Here is a 27,262-nt window from a genome sequence, read left to right on the forward strand (position 1 = left end):
GCATCCACAACTTCTCTGGGCAGCCTCTTCCAGTGGCTCATCACTCTCAACATGAAAATCATCTTCCCTATAGCCAATCTAAATCTGCCCTCTCTCTGTTTACAACGCTTGCCCCTTGTGCTGTCACTAGACACTCTGGTGAGAAGTCTCTGTCTCTCTTATAAGCCCACTTTAAGTATTGAAAGGCTGCAATAAGGTGTCCCCGGAGCTGAACAGCCCCAACTTTCACCTTTTCTTCATATGTTCTAAACAAGTTTTAGCCCTCTGACCATTTCTGTGGCCCTTCTCTGACTTCACTCTATTAGATCAATGTCCTCCTTGTACTGGAAGCCCCTGAGCTGGGTGCAGTTCATGTGGTGTCTCACAAAAGCAGCGTAGAGAGGGAGAATCACCCTCTCTTGACCTGCTGCCCACCCTTCTTGTTATGCAGCATAGGATACGACTGGCTTTCTGAGCCACAAGTGCACATTGCCAGCTCACGCCCAATTTGTCATCCACCAGGATCCTTGTGTCTTTCTCTGCAGGGCTGCTCCCTCTGTACATTTTCTTTAATCTTACTTTTCTGGCCAATGTACTTATAAAAGCACATATTCTTTTACTACTTCTTTGCATTTCTTGCTAAATTCAGCTCCAACTGTGCCTTAGCTTTCCTGATCCCGTTGCTGCACACCCAGGCAGGGCCCCTATATTCCTCCCAGGATACACGTGTCTGGTTTGACTGCCTGTGCATTTCCTTCTTACATTTTAGTTTGACCAAGAGGTTCTTCCCGAGCTGTGCTGGTGTCCTGCCTTATGCACCTGATTTCTTACACACAGGAAACAAGAGATTATAGAATTCAAAACCCTGAGGACAGCACCTGACACACAGGCAGGCATTCATCTGTTCAATTTGTCTCCTCCTTCCTGAACCCCTTCCTCTGACTGCGAGGATAAAGGAGACACCTGTGGTCCTGAGCCTTTTACCACACTCCAATGGATTGATGGTTCTAAGTTGCCTCATGACAGTATCATTGGAGCCTACGTGGAATAGTAGGAGCGATGGTTCGCCAGGCTCAGCAGCCTCTCAGTGACATTGTGAAGGTGAGCTCCTCCTGGTAGACAGCCTGCTTCCCTAGAGAAGTTGGCCATGGGTCTTTTGGTGCCTCTCAGTAAGGAATCTCCAACTACTAATACTTCGCATGCTTAGCACCTATGTAGGACGAAAAGCGTTTCCAAGCTTGCAAGAAAGATGGGCCAGAGAAGATGTGTTCCTGCAGCCCATGGCCAAAGCCCTGTTCCTCAATACTCCTTCTAGCCTATCATGTCTGCATGAAGACCCTCAGTAAAGCTAATACATCAGGCACTGACACCTGCACTAGTTCTCAGTAGTAGCTATTATTTTCATACAGATCTTGTACTAGTTACTGTTGCACTAACTGCTACAAACCTGTGCCTATCTGTGTCTTCTTGGCTTGGCCACCCACATTTCCTCAGCCCACCGACACAGCCCTTCTTTCCCATGCTATTGAGTTGAACAGCACTGCAGGCTAACAGCAAAGGCCAGCTGATTTATGACTGGCATCTGCCTGAGCCAGACCTTCAGGAACGCTCCTTCACTCCTTACTCTGCCAGCTCTGCTACTCTAGACCCTTCTTAGCTCTGCCCAGAGGATCCAAAGGCTTAGTTTTCCGTATATTTATTGTCCAAATATTTAGGACAAGGTTTCATAAAGCTCCCAGGGACTAATCCAAATGCTGAAGGGAACAGAAACACTGATTCCCACTGGTTCTACATCAAACTTGTCCTTTACAGAAGAAAATACCTGATCCAGTGGAGAGGGTGTTGACTCAAAAGGCTGAGAAAATTAACTTTTTTCATTTACTTCCTGAACTTTAAATATAAAATAAAATCCAGGCAAAGAGAGTGCTATTGAAATCAGAGTCCTTCTTAGGCTAGAGAAGAAGTATGGAGGAACTGGGCAGAAATTTTGAGTTCCCTTGACCCACGCTGCTTGGGAAATACATTTCTGTACAAAGCTGGAGAACCCAGAGGGAAATGCAGGAGGTCAGAAGGCAGCTATTCAGGGCACCGCACAACCAAGACCAAGCAATGTCCAGAGGAGGAGCCACCCCACAACCCAGCAGGCTGGGCACTGGCTGCAGACCCAACACTCCCCATTACAAGTCTTGCTCAGGCAGATTCTCAAGCAGGACCCTGTCCTGCCTCGCACCCCTGCAGTCACCTTCCTGAGCAATGGCCATGGCTTCTACAGGAGAGGGCAGTCAGCACCTCCAGCATGTGGAACGTCTTGATGAGACACTTAAAGTAACAGACAACAGCACATTGAAGCATTATGCTATGGACCCAGCTGAGATCTTGGTCCTTGGAATGAAAACGCAGCCTGAGAAGGCAGGCCAGCCCCTTTGCCAACTGCCACCTTGTATTGATCTGCAAAAATGGGGCCAGGCTCTTGTTTGTGGGAGCTTCCACTTGTCCCCATCGCACAAACACCATCTTGAGTACTCCAGGACAGAGTCATGGGGAAGCCTCCTTGTTTCCCTCTCTACTCCCCCACAAGCTGCAAACAGGCGGGCAGCATTTTAGGGTAGAGCTGGGAGGCTGGAGCAAAAAGCGAGGTGAGTACCTGCTGCACCATGCAAGTACCTAAGCAGACCTGGGAAGAAACAGAGGTGTATGGAGCACCAGGACCTGCAAGCAGCTCTTAGAGCAGCCCTAGGGCTGAGTGTGAGTGGTCAGGAGGCAGTAACTTAATATGCTTTGCACTCTGGTTGATGAGACACCTTGACCCAGACTAGGCTTGGGCAACTACCCAACCCTCCCGGCTCTCCAGCACCTTTCCAGGCTGCAACCTTGCATTGAGCTGCAAAGATGGGGTTTGGCTTGTTTTCACTGGGGCTCCCCCTTGTCCCAATTGCAAAAACATCATCTTGAGGTGGCCTCCAAGCATCACATCACCCAACAAGTCTTCAAGAGCACACTCAAGTGCTCTTGCGTACACAAGAAAATAGAAGCATAGTCTGAAAAATAATTTACATCTCAGACTAGTCTATGCCTGGTTTTGGCTGGGATAGAGTTAATTTTCTTCACAGTAGCTAGTACAGTTCTATGTTTTAGATCTGAGCTGAAAACAGTGGTGGTAGTATAAAGATGTTTTAGCTATTGCTGAGCAGTGCTCACAGAGTCAAGGCCTTTTCTACTTCTCCCACCGCCCCACCAGCAAGCAGGCTGGGGGTGCTCAAGAAGCTGAGACAGCTGACCCCAACTGACTAAAGGGATATCCCATGCCATCACGGTCAGCATACAAATCTGGGGGAAGGAGGAGGAAGGGAGGGACATTTGGAGTGAAGACATTTGTCTTTCCAATTAACCATTATGCATGATGCAGCCCCGCTTTCCTGGAGATGGCTAAGGAGGGAGTGAATTCCTTGTTGTGCTTTGCTTGTGCGTGCAGCTTTTGTTCTATGCTCAAGAAGCTGAGACAGCTGACCCCAACTGACTAAAGGGATATCCCATGCCATCACGGTCAGCATACAAATCTGGGGGAAGGAGGAGGAAGGGAGGGACATTTGGAGTGAAGACATTTGTCTTTCCAATTAACCATTATGCATGATGCAGCCCCGCTTTCCTGGAGATGGCTAAGGAGGGAGTGAATTCCTTGTTGTGCTTTGCTTGTGCGTGCAGCTTTTGTTCTACTTATTAAATTGTGTCTCTCAACCCATGAGTTCCCTCACTTTTATGATTCTCTCCTCCACCCCAAATGAGGGGGAGTGAGCAAGGGTCTGGATGGTGCTTCGCTGATGGCTTGGGTTAAACCATGACATAGTCAATGAAGTTGGGGAATTAGGTTTGTTTCTTTTTTTTTATTATTAAAAAACTAGTTATTTTAGATTCAGCTTTTAATGACAAAAAGATAATACTTCAGAGGCAAATTGTCTTAAGACCTAAGTATCTTAAATATCCCATATTATACATCACCACAGGAAACCCCATAGATATTCAGTAAATTTGTACTTTGAGTAAGATGTGGCAATAAGACATGGAACAGGCTATTCTACAATAAATGTTTAGCATCTGAGAATGGAATACATCCTTAAAACTGCTCTACTTCAGTTACTATCACTCATCCTGACAAAGAGGAAGATATTCTCAGAAAATATACTATTTAATTTGATAAGACAATCAATGAAGCTGTACACAGCCTAATTTTGACATAACTGATTCTGTAATCTTCATGTCTGAAATATCCTTCAAAAAAGCTACTAATGAATAAATGGGGGTGTAGTTTTAAGCACTTAGAGACTTAGAATTCTAAGTCTCAAAAAGAAGTTCTGAGGAAAACTTTTTTTATTGGAACTAAAGCATGAATAATAAAAATTTACTTGCAGCAGTTCTGTAAATCTGTAAGAGCACAGGCAAATGAAAATAGCTGTTTATGAAGCAAAGTGCTAGGAATCTTAACCAGAAGTCTAGCAACCATTTTTGCCTACTAACATTGATCTCAAGTAAATATGCCCTTTTTTACATCATATCAAATGCTCTACTGCTAGGAACAGTCACCTCCACTGAACAAAAGGCTCTGACTGAAAAAATAACCGTGAATCTTTCTTTTCTAGATACCTACCTGGCAGAATCAAAGATGCATTCATTGCATATGTCACAGTAGCTGTAACAGCTTTTATTCTACATGGCATAGACACCACAGACCAATCCATGGAGATCCTGAGTAGATTTCCTAGCTAGAAACACATGCATTGAAGTCTCTTCACTCCATTGTTATCATTAGATGTATTAAAGCATATAACAATAACAGCCGTCAATTAAGCAAACAACTGTAACTGCAATGTTGATGTAGCATTCCACATAACATGCTTTTAGATTCTTTACCATCCAAAAAGACTAACACTCTTCAGCAATTATTAAAATTCCTTCCATTATTTCATCCAAGACTGTAAGAAAGGGAGAAAAAGAGGCAAGTTTTAGAAAACTATCTTTATTTTTTGTCTTACATTTAAACAGGGATGTATTTCATTTTTAGACATCCACCCAATAGTGACTTCATTAGTTTAGCAGGAAAAAAAAAATGGTTATAAATGCAAATCATATTGGCATAACCTGAACATACCAGCATTAGTACTGACGACTTTGCTGGAAGAAACCCCTTTTCATCATTAAAATCAAGCACTTAAAAAAGTATTGCTGAAAAGCAAGTGCCTAGATACTGGTCATTTCAGCAAATAGACAGCTTATATATCCAAATATTTCAAGTCCATAATATACACACTTTCTTGTTATGTGTATGGAGCTCAGATCATACAAACACTGTACAGGTCAAGAGCCTTTGAGAATCAAACTAATCAGGTGTGTCAGAAATACATATACCACATGGACTTACAAATCTTACAAAGCAACAAATTTGGTCAAGTACTACAAAGAGGGATGTGTTTTCACATGAGAATGGTCAAGTAACCTTTTCAGCTCAAAGAGAAACAAAGTAGTAATAAGTCTGAAATCAAAACCACAAACAGGTGGAGTGAAAACCTATGACCTGTTATACAGCATGTTTTTGTAGGCCAAGTTTAGGTTTTTTGAAACAAAAACTTAAGATCATTAACAGTAATAATGACAAAGATCAAAGTATACATATGAGCACATAATCCAAACAATGAAATACACTTTTGGCTGTTAAGGAAAAATAAATTACAAAATACAATTAAAATCCTTGTAAATTCAATAATTAATTCAAAGGTGTGCATTTATCTTAAAATACACTTTAAATGCTATGACAAAACAGATCAAAAAATAAATATGTATGCCAAAAGGCATGTATGGATAGAAAAAAATATGAATTAGCTCTAGAAGAATTATAAAAAAGTTGAGATAATCTGAGTTTTGGTCATGAGATCTGTCTAGTCACTTCCATCTTTCACACCCCTTCTTCAATAACTGGCAGCTAAACATGACAAAAGAGCATCTGTGTCACAATGGCTTTAACATAAGTACATATTTTCTGAAGACAAAAATATAAAGTGGGCTGCCTTATCTGCAGAACTGTTGGTTTGTTCACACTGCAGGCACTTCATTGGATTGTGGGGAAGTACCTGACACATCCTTGCCATCCTACTCTTCTCATTGCATTGAAAGACAAGAATTTCCAGGAAAAAAAAAACTTGGGAAATTTTGGGTACTATGGGCTAGCACCCACATAAGGGAGAAGTCTAACTTGCTTCCATTGCATTTGTTTTCTAAATTAAAGAGTAAAATAATTTACAAACCAATCTCTAACATCACATGGCATACCCATATTACCAAGTTCAAGATGTTAATCATCAGTTACCTCAGTGAACACATACGTTTAATACTTATTCCACTTTAACCAGATTCACATTCATTTCTTCTTTTATAATTCCTCTATAGATCCACTTTTGAAGATATTTCAATCTTACTAACATTACTGGAAACACAAATTTTGCAAACTTCTGTATTTGTTGTACAAACACGCTTGTAATTTCTACTGTACTGCAATTCCATTGTAGATATAACAAAAGTCGATTTTCAAACCCACAGGCTACTGGATAAACTTTCTGTTCATTATTATCGCCAGCATTTAGACAACTGTCAACAGTAAAATCCGCTTCCTCTGCATCTCTAGACAGTGACTGTACAACAGAATCACATACAAGGTTTAATGCTGATACAATTTGACTACACTATCACCAGTAATACTGGGAGGAAAGAAAAAAATCAGTGCAGGTCTCAGAAAAGAAATTTTATTATTTTTCTATACAGTTGTGCATCTTTCTCTTCTGCATTTTTGAAGAAAACTGCTTTTGATACACTGCTACGGACTCAAATAACCAGGTTTATGGCAGCTGTCTTCAGCTAAGACACTGGTAGTACTTCCTAGGACAGAAGAAATACTTTTCAAGTTTAGTTTTGCTGAGGATACTGTTCATTTGTACCATTTCATTGGTCCATTATTTGATGCTCAAAAAGCACTCATTCAACAAAACCTTAAAGCTTTCAGAATAGATGAATTAAAGAAATAAAAGATGGTTGCAGGAGAACCAAATGAAAGCACACGGGCATGACATTATTTTGAAGCGAATCCTTGGGAAATGCGTGGTCATTACAGAGGTGCTGGGTTTTTTTTAAAGTTCACAAGACAGAAGTTGAACAAATAAGCAACTTCCTGTCTTCTGCTTGGTTCTAGTCATTTGTTGCGCTGAATGGTTTTCCTTGTCTTCCGCTTGAAAAGACAGCAGCACCTGCAGAATTACATAAGATATAAAAAGAAATCAGAAAAACAAACTTTCTTACTGTATTTGTTTCACTTGAAGTGTGTAGCTCAGGTATAGACAGCACCACAAGGAACACATTAAGCTCTAGTGCAGGTGATTGATTTATTAGTGAAAGAAAGTGGAGATATTTTTGGCATGTTTCACCTTTTCTTGGAAAAAAAGTATCAAATGAAAAAAAGCTGTAATAACAAACTATTCAGTTGAGAGCATTGTGTGCGAGTATCAAAAGCATGGGCATTATAGGCTGACTTTAAAAATGTATTTATAAGAATAAGGATTGTTCCATTACCTGAGTATTCTTTCATATTAACTGGTAATCGGATGAACACAAGTGTGAACTTTTTGTAACACTTGATTGTGTCACCTGAACTGTGTACTTAAGACACTGCTGTTGCTAATAGAAGAAAATAATTTGAGCTTCGTCAACTAGAACTTGGAAAAATCTTCCCCAAATCATTTTAGAATAAAATGTTCATGAACTACATGAAGGAAACTAAAATTGACAAATACTGTGAATTTCACTTCGCAAATAGAGACAATCTTAAAGTAACTGAAAAAAACACTATAAAAGGAAAAGGAATTGGAGGGAGTTAGAAATAGGTAAGACAGAGGAGGACTGCAGAAGTCCAGTAAATATTTTTGAAAACAAACTAAAGAGGAAAGCAACAAATACACATAGAAAATGTTTTCCTTTGCATGTAACATCAGCCTTATTTTACGCAACTCCCAGTTCCTGACTACCACCTTTAAAATTAAAGCTTCCACTTAATAAAGTATTCACAATTTGCAATTAAAAATGAATATGCAAGCTGCCTTAACAGAGCTTGCCCCATGGATTTCTGCAGTTTGGTTGTTGAGTATAGCATTTACAGTGCTATAAACTCAAGAGGTCTTTCTTAAACTACAAAGTACAACAGAAGTGAAAACATAAATGTACTGCATCAACAGCCTATCAGTAAGTTCAAAAGTTCACCAAGCATTTTATGTCACTAAAATTCAAATGGAATCCTGCTGATTTAGTTTGGAATATGGGGAAATGGGGAAAGCACTTGAAAACCAGGGAGACTAAGGGTCTAAAATAAGGTTCTACAAGGTGCGATAACATCCAAAGTAAGGGGAGACAAAAGTTACCTTCTCAAAATATCCAAGGGCACCCTGTTGCTCAGTCACTGAAAAAGTAGCAGTGGGCAGAGGCAGACCAGAGCTGCTCTGAGAGTTACATAACTTTCAGCAGAAAAAAACATTGGTTATTGATGGAGAGGAAGCCCAAAATTAAAATTAATCCAGGGAAACTATACAGATAAATATTTTTACAGCTAGCAGAAATATCATAATGTATTTATTAATTTTAAAGCAGTCCTAAGAGAGGCATAATTGTTTTGAAGGCTAGTAGCCACCAACTGCAACTGAAACTCCCCCCTGACTAACCCTTTTTCTTAGCATCTGTCTATAACCACTAACATCCATTATCACTTAAGCTCGGAATTTATATGCAGATGTATGGGTTCCATTTTAGTATAATCCTTCTTTCATCCTACTCTCTTCCCAAGTATTTGATATATGCCATACAATGATATGACATACAACAATCATCATGTCAAACCAAAGCGTTTTACAGTGGTCCCTCCCTTTCAATGTGAATCATCCTATGTTCCTGTAAGTGAAGAAGTCCTACCCTGGACTGTGATGGTAAATCACTTTTGTACCCATTTCAGGTTAGGAGACCACAAAGAAAGCTTTCAGAAAAAAAATTGTCTTGATTCATACTTTGATCTCCCTGCAATGATTTATGTCACCAATCTAGAATTTTAACTCTCCACCCTTTAACTACGTTTTGCTTATACGGAGTGTGTCTCAAGGAACAGCAGATCACAATTTTCAAATGTTTAGGACTGCTTGCATCCTCTGTATAATTCAAGGCCATTTTAGGTTTTCATGCTTTCATTCCCAGAAAATATTAACATACCCTTGCTGCAAATGTTCTTTCTTCCTTCTCCATAGCCTACTTAGTTTGCTACTTCTCTGTCAGACAGAGAAGGGCATCACGTAGTAGGGAATTGCATAAAGTTCTACCTTTAACCAACACGAAGCATTGCTTTTTTTAATCTCCTGGTCTTCTGGAGTTTGCATAATGGTGTTACAAAGACTATAATTTCTATTAATGACCTTTCTTTTTAAATTATAAGAACATATGGACATTTAAATGGGAGTAAGTCAGGTCACACTACAGTGCCTGATAATAAATTTTATGAAAGAAATGTAACCATGGTGCATAATCTCTTGAGAAGTATAATCTGTAATAGAAATGCAGACATGTTCTTAAAGAATACTGTCACTAGAGGGTGTTGTTATCACTTCTATATATATTAGATTGCTTGAAGCCGTATTTTTAAAGCTACAGATAGGGGCATTATTAATGAGTATTAAACCACAAATTTATCATATTATTCAATAGGCATGCAAAATGCATAAGAATAGATACACTTTGAAAATTTCCAATTCTAGGAGAGCAACGTTTTTTCTTTTTAAAGAAAGCATTTAGTGACTGCTAACCTCTTTCTCTGTAGGGTATAAAACATTTTTATAGCAGACAGCATAATACCAATTTACGAAACTTGAGACACAACTTTTCCTGTAGCAATCTCAGTATTCTGGTTACAAACACTTCTTGTCCTGCCTCAAACATTATCGTACCTTTTTTCTGTTAATTACTCTTCCCTCTACCATTTGAGCAGTCCCTTGGCACAACATGCTAAAGCACCATCTAGCATGTGGCAGCACTTTACTGCAGGATTATTAACAGGTGTTTAAAGTAGCAAGAAGAACACAAGATGCAAAAAGGACAGACCCTTTCATCTTTTCCTGTTTGCCCTTCTCTGTCCTCTGGAGGCAGAGTCTTTTGGTCATAAAAATTACACATGCTTCAAAGAAGCAGTTGTTCTGATGGCTAGCAAAGAGTTAAGGAAAGAAAGGCTAATTCCTGCTGATAACTAGAACAACATCCATAGAAGATAAGATCTATAATTGCAAGGACAAAACAGTGATTAGTTTACCAAAAATGGTTAGTTTTCTCTCTGCTTTACAACCCCAGTGATTAACAAATGAAACAGGTGAAAGCTACTTTTCTAAAAAACATAAACCACCAAACCAAAAAAATCAAGCCCCCCAAAACCACCAAAAGACCCCAAAACAAACAAACAAGAATAACAAAAAAATTCAACAAAAATGCAACACCCCAACAAAAAAAACCCAAACCCCAACACCCAGTACAAAATCATGCCTGCTGCACAGCAACACCTTGAGAAGCATGAAGATGACAAGGCATAAGATTTAAAACATATACTGCATGTGCGCACATAAACATATATCAAACAGTGGAAATGTTGGATGATGAAAATGCCTACTGAAAAAAATCCTTGTCCTTTCTGATTTACAGCATCCTACTAAAATGGGAACAGAAGATCTAATATTCAGCTAAACAAGATCTGTGTTGATAGTTAGAATCACAATAGGATACCCTTTCCTCAGTCTTGTAAACCAACAGATAGTCATGCTAAGCTTCTAGAATTATGAAAAAATCTAGAAAAAAATGAACTGTTTCTAAAAATACTCAAGTTTGTCTCCTTAGAGCATGAGTAAATGTTACAAACAGAAGATATCAGTAAGAGTTTAACTTTGTTCATCTTTTCAGATAGAGAAAAGATTATGAAAGAGAAACTTAAAAGTCATTGATGAAATAATGTCTCCTTAAAATCAAAAATGTCTGTATCACAGACATGAAAGATACTGATACTTGCATTTCCTTACACTCTTCAGCAGTGTAAGAATCTATAAATGGATGTTTAAGCATCTCAATACCTTTTGACAATAACCTTGTAACTATCATTTTAAAATGGAATATTACCTAACCCTTCTAAAGTGTTGTTACTCAGAAGAGATGTATACCTATACATTGATGTCTGACAGCAATGCTGCGGAGGGAGTATGGGTGAAGATGTGTGCATCTGTGTTGCTTTAATTACTGCCAAAACATAAAAGACTTTTACCCTGCAAAAATAGTGAGGAAAGTGGTTTAAATAGACACCACTGGAAAACTAATTTATGTGTTTCACATTGAAAAAGAACATTAATCTAAAAAGCAGGCTATCGAGACTAGATATTTTTTCTCTAATAAAACCAGTAAAGACTAGGCCAAAAAGGTAATGGATAGCATATTCATCCATCAATTATTCATATCAGAGGAAATTAACTTCTACATTTTCAAAGCAGCTGCAGCAACCTGGCTTCTCAGAAGTCTCTAACTTTCTGTAGATAACTAAGCATAGGTTTAGTTGTGCTCAGCACTACTCAAAAACTTCACAGAAATGTAATCTTTTCCTGTGTGTGTACATAAGCTCAGCTTAAAGAAGGTTATCACTGCACTTATCCAAAGGGAGAGGATAGGGAATTTCTTGATGTGCAGCCTATCAACATCCTTGCTCTTTTCTGTTTGTTTTAAATATATAGATAAGAAAAATTAATTCTTGCCAGAAAAATAATAATACAGTACTCTGCAAAGATGGCAGATAAAGAACTCATCTGAGAAAGCTAGTGAACAAGTGTGGCACAACAGACACCTCCAGTCACAATTTTTAACTAGACATGCACATAAATCTTATATACCAGACCATCAGAACAATCACTTCAAGGAAAACCTGTAGTTTGAGAAATTTCCTCTTATTTAAAAGTTAGGAAAACGGGCCCTTCAAAACTTACTGCTGTCAAGGAATGCTTAACTGGATTATCCTGCTTACAATGAATCATTCATCCTCAAATGCCTCTATTTTAGTATAAACTAGATCCATACCCTTGTAAAATCCTATTCCAAGCACAATTATAAAAGAAAACATGTTGAAAGTTATACTGCCTTTAGCTATCAAGAATATTTTTCTGCACTACTTTGTAAATCTGACTTTACTACTCATATATGTGTTAGTTGCCCAACCCATATTAAGAGACCTTAATATTTTTCCCATTCATTACACTATAACTTTAAGGAACCCTGAAATTATGTTTTAGTAACTAGTTAGTCAACAAGTAATACTCTAGTAAATACTTCACTTATAGAGGTAACAGGCAAAGTTCAAACATTTGCTAGTATTTGTTACTTGTTCATATAAGTGAGTTATTTTCTAGATGTTAAAATACTAGCTGAATGCTACAAGATTTGAAAACAATGTTTTCCCCTCTAAAACAGGATAGCAGATAAGAAAAAAAATATACTACTCACTGAAAAGGATTAAATAAAGTACACTACAGACTACACAACTTTAAAGCAAGCAAGATTTGAAGCAGGCAAAATAGCTCCTGAAGTTGGCTGTTTGTATGAACAGTTAATTACTGACCAACATTAAAACACGTTTTGTGATTTCCAAATGGATTTGTTATTTTAAAGTTCTCTGAAATTAGTTATAAAACAATTAACAAGAACAAAGCCCCTAGGGCTATTTCTGCCTGCATATGCTGTAGAACTCACCACATGTTCAACACTTTCTGGCAGCTATACAGAACAGAGTAAGGGAAAAAAAGACAATCAGAATACCACACAGAGTAAGAATTTTACATCTTCTACACATAAGTTTTGACAGTCAGAGCACTATCTTTAAATAAGTATTTCAAAATTAGTTGAAATATCAAAAATACATGCACTTTTCCAGTATAGAGAAATGTGTTAGAGGGCTTAGCCTAAAAAGCACAAGCTATAGAATGTCTGTTATTTAATATTTAAACCCAAAATTAAGTATAGCACTACAGTTTTGCCCCTCACCAGTGGCTATTCAGTTTAGACAATATTTTTTGAATAACTATACAAGAAGATTTTTGAGGCAGCTGAGCACACAACATCCAAAGAATATAAAAAGATGGACATACTTAGTTTCATCCATTACTTCTACTTCTGCAGGAGCTGTGATAGGTGCATTTGAACGGCCTGCAGTTGGGTCATCTGTGTTCAGTTCTCCATTTGTTGAGCTTACTACCTGAAATCACCAGAAATACCTGGAATTATGCTAGTGCCAGACATACATTTGTCAATTTCTAAAGTTACAATGCATCTTCAAAAATCATTCCAATAATAGCATCTTTTCCAGGTTTTATTACCGCATCCCTGCCATTTTTCTTTCATATCTACAAATGGAACTGACATCTACATGACAGACTGGAAGTAAGAGGACTAAGCAAAGCAATTCCGTTGATTGGGTATGCTGATCTCCCTCATGTCTCTTCAGAGCCTTACAGGAGGGCACTAATTCCTCTCCTGATACCAATTCAGTTAGTCTTACTCTATCTCTGCTTCTTTAGCATATTTAAGCTCCTTTAGTTTCCTTCTTCATGTAGCCCGATTCAGTTATATCTCAAAGTGTACTCACCAGAAGAGGGGAAAACCAAGACATTCTCTAGACCTAAGAGTATAAGGTGGTGTTTGGTTTATATTCTTAGAACACAAGAACACTTATTGCCATCAAAAAATAAAAATTATTCAACTTTATTCCCCTTAATTTACCCTCAAATTCCTCTGTAAATTCTTGAGGCACTAGGACAGCTCTAGTTCTCTGGGAATGTTTGTTCTGACTTTAAACCAAATGGAACCCAATATTCTCTCAGTTTCTGCCAGCCTTCCTGTGTGACAAGTGGAGCTATTCCAGAGGCCTCTCCCTTATTCACCTCACAGAATCTGTCAGGAAGATGGTTAACTGGACATAGAGAAGCGCATAGCGCTGTCAGCTGCTCTGACCAAATATCTGACCCATAGAAATACGAAGAGATTTACTAGCTACGAAGTAGCAGCAAATGCTTGACCAAGCAACATTGCACAAAAATATTGTTCTAGCCAAATAATAGAAGAGCCTGAAGAAAACATGTGTAAAATATCATCAGATACAGGAAAGTAGACCGACAGTAGTCCATAGTTCAAGATTCTTACTAGCTGTTGCCCAAAGGTCAGAGATTAAAGTAGAAGAAAGCAGAGGGAAGGAGTGTCATCATCATAATATTACTAATTCCCCTCACCCTTCCAAGTTCTACTCCTAATGTAGCAGTTACATTTCATCTATTTATAACCAGAGGAAATAGCCTTGCCTAGTGAGATTTGCTTTGTGGTTCCTATTGTAACCAAGTACAGAGCTTCAGAAGTTTGCTGAATTTGAGCATGCCATATGCCCAACATGAGTTGGCTGAGTTTTCTTCTTTCACTAAAATAGGAACGACTGGCCAAAAAACAAGAACAAAAAACCTGCAGCCCAGTAACAACCCAAAAAGATGTCTGAGGTTGCAAGAATACAATTACCTAAATTTTAGTCACTATAACTGAAGGACTTCTGGGAGATTGGACTTAAATTTCAGTGATAACAGGTAAGTCAGTGGAGTTTCCACCAGCTGGCTTAGACTTACTTTCATATTGTTGGGGATGGCACAAACACTAAACATTCAGTGATGGAAATATATAGGAATTGTACTTCAACAAATTATATACATGGTGGGTCAGGCATCTTAAACTATATACCCTGGATAAATTGATTTTTTTTGCAACTATGTTAATATTTCTTGTCATCATTGTCCATATTTACTGGTAAGGGGAAATCATATCATCCCAACATCTCATCAGGTATCTTACTATGCAGATAGTTCCATTGCTTCTTGTGAAATTTCCAATTGTAATAGTAATATGCAGAGTGGAAACATATGGTGTTTGCATGGGAAGTACTTGCTAAATGAGACAGGATTGTTCTTGAAAATGTAAAAGTAAAAAAAAATATGACTCAATTTGTCCAACAAATGAGCTTTGGATCCAGAGGAACCAAATCATGACTACATAACTAAGCACAATGACAGCCTGCACTAATTCATATAAAGCAATGCCACCCAATTAAAATTGTAGTCAATCTTGCCTGCAGTCATAATCGTTCAGGATTTCTGCTTCATTATCTAGACTTAAAATTAGCTTTCCTAAAGAGGTCCTCCCCCTTTCAGTGGGAAAGTCCTTCTTTTCAAGACAACACTTGTCCTAAGGTGTTTTTTTTAATTAATTTGACTGTAGTGTCTAAGGAGCTTCGACACAAACTCCATCGAAACCTTCACACCAGATTGCAGAAGACTGTCCTGCCTCTCTCTGGTAGACCTCTATCAAAGAGATAGAGATCAAGAAGAAAGAGACCTCAGTACTTCCCTAACACATACACCAGACACATTCCACCAAATACAGAAGCAAATACAATCAAGTAATACTGCCTATTGCATGGCTTAGTTTAGAAGGGAGGAAAACAAAGTTCTTCTTTCTGGAAAGAGTTGTGAACTCTAAAAGCTAAGTGAACCAAAGGGTATTGGTAGTCTGAAAAAACAGCATTGATCAAGTTTCTCCAGAATCACAGACACCTTGACTTTCACTCTAGTCTACTACTGCTGAACGCTGATCTAGGAATGGTCTCAGTTAAGATAAATAACCAGGAATTAATACACCTGCAACAGAGCATAATACTTGCCTTTAAAAAAAACTAACAAAGATTAATTTAAAGGAGCACAAGAGATAGGCAGTAAGATTTCAGTAAGGCCACAACTGTATTATCTTAGAATCTTAATTCTGTACCTTGCTAAAATAACCTACGATGCCAGAAGTTAATTTCCTGTGACATCAGTAAAACATTTTTCAAGCTGACCAAAAAGTGCACTTAGTAAAAGACTAACATGCAGCGGAAACACACTTCCCTCTCTCAGACTACATCCCAAATATATCAAAAATCAGCAAAACAGACATAGAAATATATAGGAATATAACAAAATTGAACAAGTCATCTGGAAGACAGTTTATGAACTGAAGGTGTGTTACACCAAATTCTGTAGCCAAGATGTACCACAAGAGAGGCATAAAAAAAAAGGTTCATCATAGTGTACCTACATAAAAAGCTGAAACTTTAGGAAAGGAGAGAGAAGAACCACTATGCTAAACTAACAGTACTTAAAAAGATACTTTTAATTTCATTTCTCTACTTATGACTGGAGTTGTACTGGAATTCCTCAGTAGCGTGATGAAAGATGCGAGGCACTGTTCATTTCTTAATTTTATACAATTGTAGTGAAAAATGTGGATAGTGAATTTATGTCTTTGCACCTAAAAATTCTGTTAACAAAAAGTAAATGAACGTTTTTGCAGGAATAGTAACAGAATTAGGTTTCTGAAAACGAGTATTTTAAACTAAGCTTCAAATTACAACTAACTGAAGTTACTCACCTATATACAAGTGGGAGATTAACCACTAAACTGAAAATCTAAAACAACTTTAAGCACCTTTGGATAACAGACCTTATCCTGGGTGAAATTTAGGTCCTTCAAATTTAATCAATCTTTTAAAAGTTTTATTTGAAGAGCATATATATAAAGAAACATATGTGTCACATACTAGACCAACTACCTAGTAATGAGATACATCAATTGTGAAACAGATTAGTTTCTTCGATATATGGTCTTTTAGAAGGTTGTTAAATGCCAGTTATAATAAAACAAAGTTAAGCCTAAATACTAATTCCCCAAACGGTAACAATAAATCTTCAGGCTAGCCCCATGCTTTGTTTTGGATTAGTGTGTAAACTAATCTTTAACTTGCTGTGTTAAAAAAAAAATCAGTCTGAAAGTCTCTCAAAACAAATTTTCCTGGTTGTCATGCTTATAATCACAATAAATAATTGCAAAAATTTGAAAGAGACATAAAAAATAATATTTTCATTATCAATCTCATTAACTGAACTCTAACTCCTCAACTCATTAACTAACTCCTAAAAAAAGAAAAGCAGCCTTCATGCCTAAACAATTCATTAGTGATACTACAGAATGCTATACTGTACCTTCAAAAAGCCTCCAGTTAAGATAAAAGAATCAAAAAAGTTTGCACTACCTTTTTAATTCACAAAAGCTTAGGGAAATTTGTTTAATCTAACATGTTGCTATCTTGATTTCTTGAAGGAGAGATGTCTTGCAATTCAAAACTATTTACATCAAATATCTAATGGTTTCAAGCAGTTCTTGAGCACCTTCCAAGACCTATGGCACTTCACTGGGAAGTCTTTAAACTGATCTTTTAATCCAACCTCCTTTTAAAGAATTTCCAAGTGGGAAAACAGAAAAAGGTCGGATAAGAGGAAGCTAGCAAGTGGTGAAAAAAGTACTGACCAGATTAGTACAGTCTCTATGACTGCATAAGCAGTTTGCAATTCATGCACAGAAGGAAACAATTCAAGTGTTGTACAACTGACATTTTTGGGAACTGAGGCAAACAAAGACATAGGAAGTTACTGAATGAATTGCTGGGAGGTACAAGTTGGCTCATTAATAAGGCTACATGAACTAGAAAGACTGCTATACTACAGCCTTTTAATCTTACTCTAAAAAGAGAAAAGTGAAAGAAGGGATGTGAACTATTTCTGGAGGTCTTCTCTTTACAACTCAATCTGCTAGTAGTATTTGAACTTTAAATGTGAACTGACACTACAAAGTAAAATTATACATGATTAAGCACATTTGTGTATCTCTAACATAGGCCTAGGGAGTCTAGGATAACTCAATACAAAACCCAGAATCACAGAATCATAGAATGGTCTGGGTTGGAAGGAACCTTAAAGATTATCTAGTTCCAAAGCCCCTGCCACTGGCAGAGACATCTCCCACTAGCCCAAGCTGCTCAAAGCCCCATCCAGCCTGGCCTTGAACTTCCAGGGATGGGGTAATGATTATTATTAATGAACAAACCATTTAGAACCTGAATGTTTCCCACTTGGACATCATTACTAAGAGTACAAAAATATGTATGAACACACACACCAACACTCAGTCTACTTGAATTTAATATGTAACAGTGAAGAATCACTAACACATTTTGATTAGCTTCTACTAAAGGATCTCAGAGACGACATCAGCAGTACTATTAGAGATGACTAATACCAGTGACCTAAAAAAACATTCTGGTGACGCCTTAAAATAAAATTATCAGCCAGGTTTTCATATCTTGCCAAAAAAAAAAAGGATAATTCAGCATAACATTGATCTCAAAGATAAGCAATGACTCACTAGTATCACAGAAAAAACAAACACATGTTAATTTCATACCTTCGACTCTACTTTCCTTTGAACAATTATCTGTGGCACTTTTAGAACTTGTCTTCTTCGGGAGAGTTAGGAATTCAGCTAAACTAAGCCAGCTAATTATTCAACTCAATAGCATCATTCATTCGGTATCACTACAAACAGGTGTTTGACAACAACCAAGGGCTCAAATTTCAAAGCAAAACTGAAGGTATTATGTAGTTTTATAAGTGCCTTTAATGAAGAAGCATGACCACTCCACATTAAAAAGCAACCCAAATAAGCTGGCTTGAAAATACCCTTGTGTACAACACTTTATCTTCACACACACAGAACAAATGGGTACAGTTGTGCACACTGCTCTTTGTATATGGTGACTGTTTAGTCTCAATTGATCTAAGTGATCTGGACCCAGAATGCCCTTATCCTTTGAGGAAAAAAAAGAGGAAGAACACATTAATGGAAAGACATACCACTACTATTTTCTAGAGTATGTTCTCCCCACACCCAAAGGGAATTTAACACATTAAAATGCAATAAGATGTCTCACGATTGTTACATTTTACCTGAGAAAAAATAAAGGGTTTCTTAGAAGCTATGATTACAAAAAGAGCGGTAAAATATACAATTTAAAAGTTCTACCAACTAATTTAACAAGTTAAAGATGTATTTTTCTAACCTAAAAAATGAAAAAATAATTAAGAAATGTAATAATTTTGGAAAACAATTTCAAATCCAATTTTGATTCCACATTACTAAAGTGTTTTCAAAAGACAAAGAACTACCTTTAAAACTGATGTTGAAATAACTGTCACAATTCTAGTTAAAAAGGCTAAGTTTTCAAAGTATTTTGTTAATGAGAAGCATAGAATGATTTTTAAACTTTTCTTGATGCACAGTGATAATTGTCATCTAGTAGATTTTCTTAAACGCCACATAACAGTAGTTTCTAAAGCAGCAAAATCTAGAAAACTTGAAGTTTAAATTGAGATTCAAAGTATTTGAAGATATGGAAATATCACAGTGGTGAGAGTACAGCACTGTTTTCTTTACCCTGGACTTCTCATTCTTACTTCAGGCATTGACCAATTTTTTTGCAAAACAAGATGTCAGAAAAAATTATATGTAAGTTAGATTGCCAAAAATTTGGCAGACAAAAAATATTCCCCCACCTCCCCCCAACACTTTACCAAAGCTAAATTTTCATCTTGGACTTAAAACTCAAAGCCTCATATAGACTTTGCAGCTGGCATTTTTAATCCTCTGTATTAAATTTAGACTTCCTTATGTATTATCGCAACCATCTTGCCCCTGAATATATTCAGAGCGAGACACCAAAAAGTAAAGTGCAGAGCAAACCAGGAAAAAAGCTCTTTGAAGATTAAATAAGCTAATAAAGGAAAAATTGTTGGTTTCTACTTATTATTTCACTTATAAACATGAAGTACTGCCATGGGAAACATTGTTCTAGTCAACTGTTGTTTGAACAGTAGTAAAGTTGATGTCAGTGTATATTCCTTTAAAAAGAGAGATAGTTCCATTGTTTTAGGCTTTCACTAAGCAATTCCACATAGAAAAAGATACAGTTTTCTGCACCTGTTTTAATTTCAGTTTGGCGATTGTGAAGTAGGAAATAACAGGAACATTCTGAACATTACTGGAAAGCAAGCTTAATATGAGAACAGTAATCATGTCATGCACACTACAGAAAACTAGTATTATATAATGCAAAAATGACTGAGTCATGCAAAGAAGCAGAAAATACCTGTACCGAGCCACCATGTCTGTCAGTTGCTAGATGAGCCTTCAAATGGTGTGGATTGCCTTGCTGTGAGTCCCAAGCTGCCCTATGGTCTGTTGACTATCATTTTTGAATGTAGGAATATATGCAAAAGAAGAAATAAAAATTCCAAAGATAAACAATTCATGCATTATTATATGTTATTTTAAAAAGTGCAGCAGCACTACATACTCAATTCCTACATAGATTGTACATCAACATTATCTGTATATTTATATATACCTACATACACATTTTCATAGAGCAGTATCTAAAACTCAGAATTCATAGTAATAAACAAAGTCCACCAACACAACCCCTGTAACTTACCTTAGGTAAACAGAAACAGATCTAAGTTGCTGATGTTTTTACCACCTAGGTGATTATCCCAGTTTAAAAAAAAAAGTTAAAATATATACATACATGTTTGAACCCCAATGGATGATATAGTATTATGTGGAAGAGACAGTGATTAAAACAGAAAACTAAAAAAAACTTAAGGAACTATCAGCAGGCAGAAAATTCACTACTGATATAAACCTATGTTATATCATAGTTCAAACAAGCAACCTTTTAGGACATCTTAAGGTCTATAAATGCAGAAATACATTAACAAAGACCTACTTAAATGAAAGACAAGAACCAACAACCTGTAGTCAATTTTATCTTGGAGTCCTAATAAAAGCAACAGCATAGCATAATTCATTAGACAAAAGAAGAAGTGATGCTGATAATTCTTACACGAGCAGTTTACCTGATTTTTGGACTGTTGTGTTTTATCTCTGTGCTGATATGCTTCTCTGTTTGAAGATGGTGCAGGGTCTGAATGTATTGAACCCACTGGAGTAGGCTACAAATAGAAATAATATGTAGCAACTGGTTAAAAACTATAGATTTCTAAGTCTTACCAAAGTTACTGATTGTAATAGAAATTAATCTTTGACAGTTTCCCATAATCCAAACCGTTGAATTAAAGCAGAAGTTTCACACATGTTTACTATTACCAAGAATAAAAAAAGTCAATCCAAGACTTACACAATTTCATGAAATAGCAATTCCCAGAATTGCCAGGCATTAACTTTCTAAAAGAATTTAGGCTGTTATTTTCTGCAATTAGCAGTTCAGACATTCCAATTAAAGTCTGAGGAACAGCTTCAAGAAATTTTTAATGCTAAACACTGAAAAAAGATTTAGCAATAAATACTACAATTCTTTCAGAGAGTCACACAAGGAACTTCAAGGCAAAGCGTATAATCTGAATTTGTCCAACTGAAACATACAATCCCTTCCCTACTTATCATAAATAAGCAAGGAAGAATTTGAGGTGCTAAAAAATTAATCTTTTACCCTTTTTTTAGACAATATAAAGACTGTATTTTCTGTAACTTTAGATGTACTGTGATGGAAACATTCTAATATCATATTTCATTAGAACTGCATATACAGTTTCTTCATAATGAACTAATAAATATCTGGAGTATACCCATGCAGAGAAATGATTGCACTAAGTTTTAAAAACACTGAGAGAAAGTCCCCAGTGCAAGAAAATACATGAGATAACAATCACCTGCAGTTTTAAACTCCAAGTCAAAAACCAGTCTGAATTCCTACAGCCTTTCTTTGAATTGAAAAGAGATTTACTTTGATATTAAGAGTACATGTTTGGAAAGAGACTCAGTATTAAACGTCTTAAGCAAAAAGACAATATTTGAAAATGCATCTGAAAATGGGTTTGTAATAGCAGCTGTTCACAACTCTAACAGCAGCCAAGAGATGCACATGTGCATGAAATGCAAGACTAACACTGGCTCAAAATTGGTAACACAAAATCCCCCAGTTTATTACTAATAGCATCATTGTACTCACCAAGGGTTTGCCAATCCAATCGTATTCATAATCAAACATATAGCCTTTCCGATCAAGTAAGTCTGTGAAGAGCTTTCTTAAGTAGTCATAGTCTGGTTTTTCAAAGAAATCTAGCCTTCTTACATAACGTAGATACGTAGCCATTTCCTCTGCGTAAATAAGAAATGTACGTAATTGTTGTATCTGCTTTAATGGCATTCAAAAAACAGTACTTATTACATTTTAAAGCAATTTCTACCTCTCACCTGAAAAACTGAACAGTTGTTCACTATAAATCTGTGAATTACCACAAAGTTAATTAATAGTAACAATATTCTTCAAGATATACTGTCATATTCTAAACATATCCAAGTGACCTCTGACTAATTTTCCCTTTGCACTACCTGTCAAGATCTTCCATTCAACCTACCAAACTTGAGGCACAGTGTGCCAAAGAAGCAGGGAGAGAAATGCCTCTAGTTTTCAAATTTTTTGTAATTACTTGTACAAAAGCCAGTCTAAGGAAAGGTAGAGAGAGGAGCACACAAATGTACAAGGTGGACTATGTCTCAAAGAACTCTTGTTACTGGAATGTAACCTTCCTGTCTTTAAGAGAGGATCCACACGTATGTTTCTAAAGTGGACAACTCCAATTGCCCTGAGAAAAAACACTCTGTATAGCATCTGTTGAGCTGTAACTGTAGTATGACTGTGGAGGGCTGCAGCAGCACAGAATGTTTCAGGCATCGTGTTACGTGAAGGTGTTGAGCAGAAGCAGTAAATATCCGGGACAGAAACACGGCAGAGAAGATCTAAGGTTACCTGAGCTCTTGTAGAATGACTTCTGACCAGTGACATTTTAATATCGCTGTTTAAATACCATGTCAGCATACAAATGGAGATTCATTTGTGTAGATGTTACATGGAAATGTTAAGATTCTCCCAGTAGTAGAAACAAAACCAGGGAGATTTCTGAAAGGGCCTGGACCTGTAAAGATAAAAGGAAAGAGCTTTCCTAGTCATTGAAGGGTATGAAGCGCAGATTGCGGGCTAGCAGCCAGAACCTTCTAATAAAGACAAGAGTTCCAGCATAAGCCTCTTGGCAAGTGAGGCATAAGTCAGTCCCATTCTTGATAATGGGTAGAAGCCATGAAAAGCTTCTGAGACAACAGCTGTAAGGAACAAGCATCCTTATGGACAGAGCCTACAAGAATCCAATGGCTGAAAGGAAGGACCTTCAGATGAACAGCTGAAGCACAAGCTTCAAATCCCATTGAGAAACTGCCCAGATGTGATTATATTTGCAGTAAACTCCTGGAATCAGTGAAATGAGGGACATGAGGAAATATAACAGCCTAAGAAAACAATAGATGGTAAGAACAGATAAATGTTAATAAGCTTTCACAAAAGATCAAGTCCTACAGGTCCTTCCACTCCAGCAGGTATTATAAGAATGAACTGAAGTACTGGAAGAGTGAAGAGAGCAACAACCTAATCATACTGAAATTTTGATTCATTTAGACTGCATCCATCTGCACATCCCTGTTATAGAAACAAAAACAAAAAAACACAGGAAAAAGTATATCACACTGCAGTGGTTTGGAATAGAATACTGCAACAATGACACACAATATGATATGGATCAGGTGAAGCACTTGACCTGAGTCCTAGGACATAAGTTCTGGATGGACAGAATTCTTAAAAACTAACTTGTTTAGGAACCTTTTAGCTCAAGAAAGAGTGGGAAACCATCAGCTAGCAACCCATTCTGAGAAAAGCAGTGACTCCTCACTTGCAAGCTGGCGTGGCTGTTCATAGAGTCCTAAGTTACAAGAGAAGGCATCTCTATATGGCCAGAAAGTCAGAGAATCATAAGGTTAAAAGTAGGTGCCACCAGCACTCACTAATCCTGTGAAGAGGTATGTATGTCAGATGCAGCACAACAGTATCACTACACACTCACCTTGATGCGAACATCACATTTCATTAAGTCTGGAGAAGCTGACGCTCTGTGGTACAAAAAAAGTTGCTTCAAGAAGCCTATCTTCTGACACAAGGTGGCTGAGAAGTGCAGGGGCAGTGCTGAGACTGAGCTATACACTAAGTTGGGGCAGAAAGAGGGAGAATTGAAGGTTTGAGACCAGCTTGATAACAAAAGGCTGTGAGACAGCACCATGTTGGTGCTGCCAAGAATGCACCACAGGACAATAATGCTGAGATATCACAAATGGCTTAGTTATGACAAAACCAATGTATTAAGTGCTATGTTTCAGAGAAGCATATGGAGCTGTGGATAGGAGGAATTCCTTGTCACCTAAGGTCCAGCTCAGCAGAAAAGTGAGACTCTTCAGTAATACTAACCAAAAAGATCAGTGTTTGAAGAAGGTGGACAGAAATGTTGACACGTTGCTAGAGACACCTTTAACCATACTTTCCCAAGGTAAAATGGAATCCAAAGCATGTGAGGCCTGTCTTCAGAGTTACACAGGCTGGAACTCAGCCATTTAATGCAGCTGAATCTGTTACAACTGTCTGACTTCAAAAAATGAAATACAACCCTTATTGTATCTTTGGAGGAGAAACTCCAGAGTTTAAATCCTTGCTTAAGTTTTATACAAGGCTTGAAGCAGCAGTAATGTTGCACACTCAAAGACACTACAATTCACAGAACAGGGGATGAAAAAGATACGCATTTCACATGTGACAAAGACCAAAGTATCTTTCACTGACACCACAGAGTTCTCTTGCCTTATGGAATATCAATCAGCTAGCTTGGTCTGCAAGATGACTGAAAAGAATTGAAATTATGGTTGATGTACTTTTCATTCTATTCTGTATCTTCAGTGACAAGAAGTACAGGGAAAGATAGAACATCCTTGGGTACCCGACATGCAAAGACTTCCACATACAAGAATACATTTATTATTGAAATGTATATATGTACTATCAAAGAAGTTTATCTTTTCTGTTATCCAAGGTCAAATATCTTTTGTCTGTTCCATTTGCAGATGACAACAAGCATGTACTTGATTAATTTGGTGGAAATAGTCCACTGGATATACAGAGCTATCCATGCATAATTATTTCCAGGAAGTTCACCGTATATACTTTAAGTCAGATAATTATTTTTTAATGTCAACAATATAAAAATCAACACATAAGACACATTCATTACTGGATGCAGAAGATTTATACTCCAGAACAGGTTTCCCTCCTGATTTAAACATTTGTAAATTCACTAAACATACGTTCAGACATTTGCTCTAAGCTCTGTAAAAAAAAAATCAGTTTCCCTATCTCTTTAATACATAGAAGAAAGCGAAATGAAAAAACATAAGAATTGATAATGGACTAATTTTAACCAAAGGGTTGGAAAGAACTTCAAATCGCCATCTAGTACACACCACCATATTCCCAAGCAAATCAGTTACTGCCTTGTCTGTCTGGTTTGTTTTCACACAACTCTAATGCAAGAAACTCTATTGTCTCCCTGGCAATAGCAATCACATCATGCTTTTCAGTATATTCAAAACACAGGAGTTCAACTCCAAACTTAACTGTTTTGAGTTACATGCATTACTTTTTTCCTGGTTGCTGTGGCTGTAGCAAACTTTCAGGTTTGTAGCTGCTGAAAGGTACAGGAGAACTTCTTTCCCTCAAAGTAGGACTAAACCCACCTTCATGCCTTCAGCCTTTGATGACAGGTATAGCAAACACAGCATATAAGCACTTCCACTTCCTTCTAAGATACCCATAAAATTGGATACATTTTCTTGAAGTACAGTCCCCAAAACTGAACATACTGCTTAAACTGAGGCTTACAGATTCAAGTAGAGTGGAAATGGCAATTCATGTGTCTTTCAGGCTATATCTTGTTTATATAATCCAATTTAGTATAGGGGCATTTGTTTGGTTTGAAATATATAACAGCATGACACTGTTCACTTGCATTTACTTTGTGACTGAAGGAGTTTGAGTCATTACCTAAGCAACCTTTCCATACCCAATAATTCTAAATTTGGATTTGATCCCATCCCCATGCACTACCTTGAATACAATTTCTTGAACTTTATCTTTTTAAGTCTGTATTTTATATCTGTCAGGATACTTTCATTCTAACCATACTATCAAGCCTACAAATTTCAAATTTATCTTTTCAAAGTTTAATAAACATTCTCAATTATACGAGGCACTAAAAAATACTGAACAGATTGAACTTAGGTATCTGTGGAATACCAATTCATGTTTCAAATTTGGCAACAATGTACTTAATTACTTCAAATTGTTTTACACTCCTCTTCCCATTGTAGATTCTTCTTGATTACGCTTTTAAGATTATTTGTGAAGGTACTTTAAAAGAGCATCAAAAGCAAAAGTACTAAGATTTCATGAGATAAAACATCTGCCTCTCGTCCACAGTAGGCCTACTGTGGACAGTATTTCCTTTCATAAGAGGAAATCAAATCAGCAAATCCATTTTGCTTATTAGGAATATTGTGATTATTTTTCAAGGTGTTTATTTTTGTTGTGGCAAAATCATATCAATCGTGTCCTCTGTCCTGAGCTGGCTAGTCCAGCTTTTAAAGAATGCCATATTTCCTTCTCTCCAATTTTCCAGTACCTCGTTGATTCTCTGTGCACTTAGAAAAACTAAAAGTGAAACCTGAAACTGCCTCCAAGTTACTTCCAGTATTATTTCAGGCTGTTCCTAATACAGCTTCTTTTAAAAAAATACATATCAGATTTAAGCTGAAAAAGCTTGCAAAATTTTATGTGTGATTATACAAGTGTAAGCTAGTTGACCACCATAAGAATATATATAATCATTTTTTTTAATGTTTCCTTCAGAATAATCTATCTTTGAAGAACACCAGCATTAGCTTAGTACTACTTCAAAGGATAATTAGCTTAGTACTACTTCAAAGGATAATTCCACACCATAGTACATAACAGACATATTTGGAAGCATTATATTTTTTAAAACCAGATGTTAAACAGTTTCTATGCCAGTATCATTTTCTAAATCAACACACAACAGTTTTATTAACAGTAGATATTACCTGGGAAGTTTTCACACAATACTTCTATAGGGGTTGCTCGTTTTGTGTCTCCAATTTTCTGGTAACGTTCCTTTAATGTATCAGCCTATGGTACAAAACCAAAACAAACTTCTAAAGTTACACAGCTTGAAGATACTTAAAAAAAAGAAAAAGATTGTGGCAAGAAAAGCTG

At 37.0% G+C, this 27,262-nt stretch overlaps 1 protein-coding gene across 5 annotated transcripts in view; it reads right to left on the reverse strand.

The window, feature by feature from the left end:
* Nucleotides 1-4,975: 4,975 nt before the first annotated feature.
* The window catches only part of CSNK1G3 (casein kinase 1, gamma 3), a 77,754-nt gene continuing 55,467 nt past the window's right edge, over nucleotides 4,976-27,262 (reverse strand). The window contains exons 8-14 of one of the 5 annotated variants that reach the window (XM_014953441.1): nucleotides 27,091-27,175; nucleotides 22,052-22,200; nucleotides 20,940-21,035; nucleotides 20,171-20,266; nucleotides 13,209-13,315; nucleotides 12,814-12,837; nucleotides 4,976-7,265 (exon numbers count right to left, since the gene is read on the reverse strand). In XM_014953441.1, the coding sequence (XP_014808927.1) occupies nucleotides 7,211-7,265; nucleotides 12,814-12,837; nucleotides 13,209-13,315; nucleotides 20,171-20,266; nucleotides 20,940-21,035; nucleotides 22,052-22,200; nucleotides 27,091-27,175 (612 nt within the window). In that variant the 3' untranslated portion in view covers nucleotides 4,976-7,210. The other 4 variants (XM_014953442.1, XM_014953439.1, XM_014953443.1 and 1 more) reach the window with 4 other exon arrangements.

Source organism: Calidris pugnax, unplaced genomic scaffold (genome assembly GCF_001431845.1).
Source record: "Calidris pugnax isolate Ruff unplaced genomic scaffold, ASM143184v1 scaffold209, whole genome shotgun sequence".
Classification (NCBI taxonomy): domain Eukaryota; kingdom Metazoa; phylum Chordata; class Aves; order Charadriiformes; family Scolopacidae; genus Calidris; species Calidris pugnax.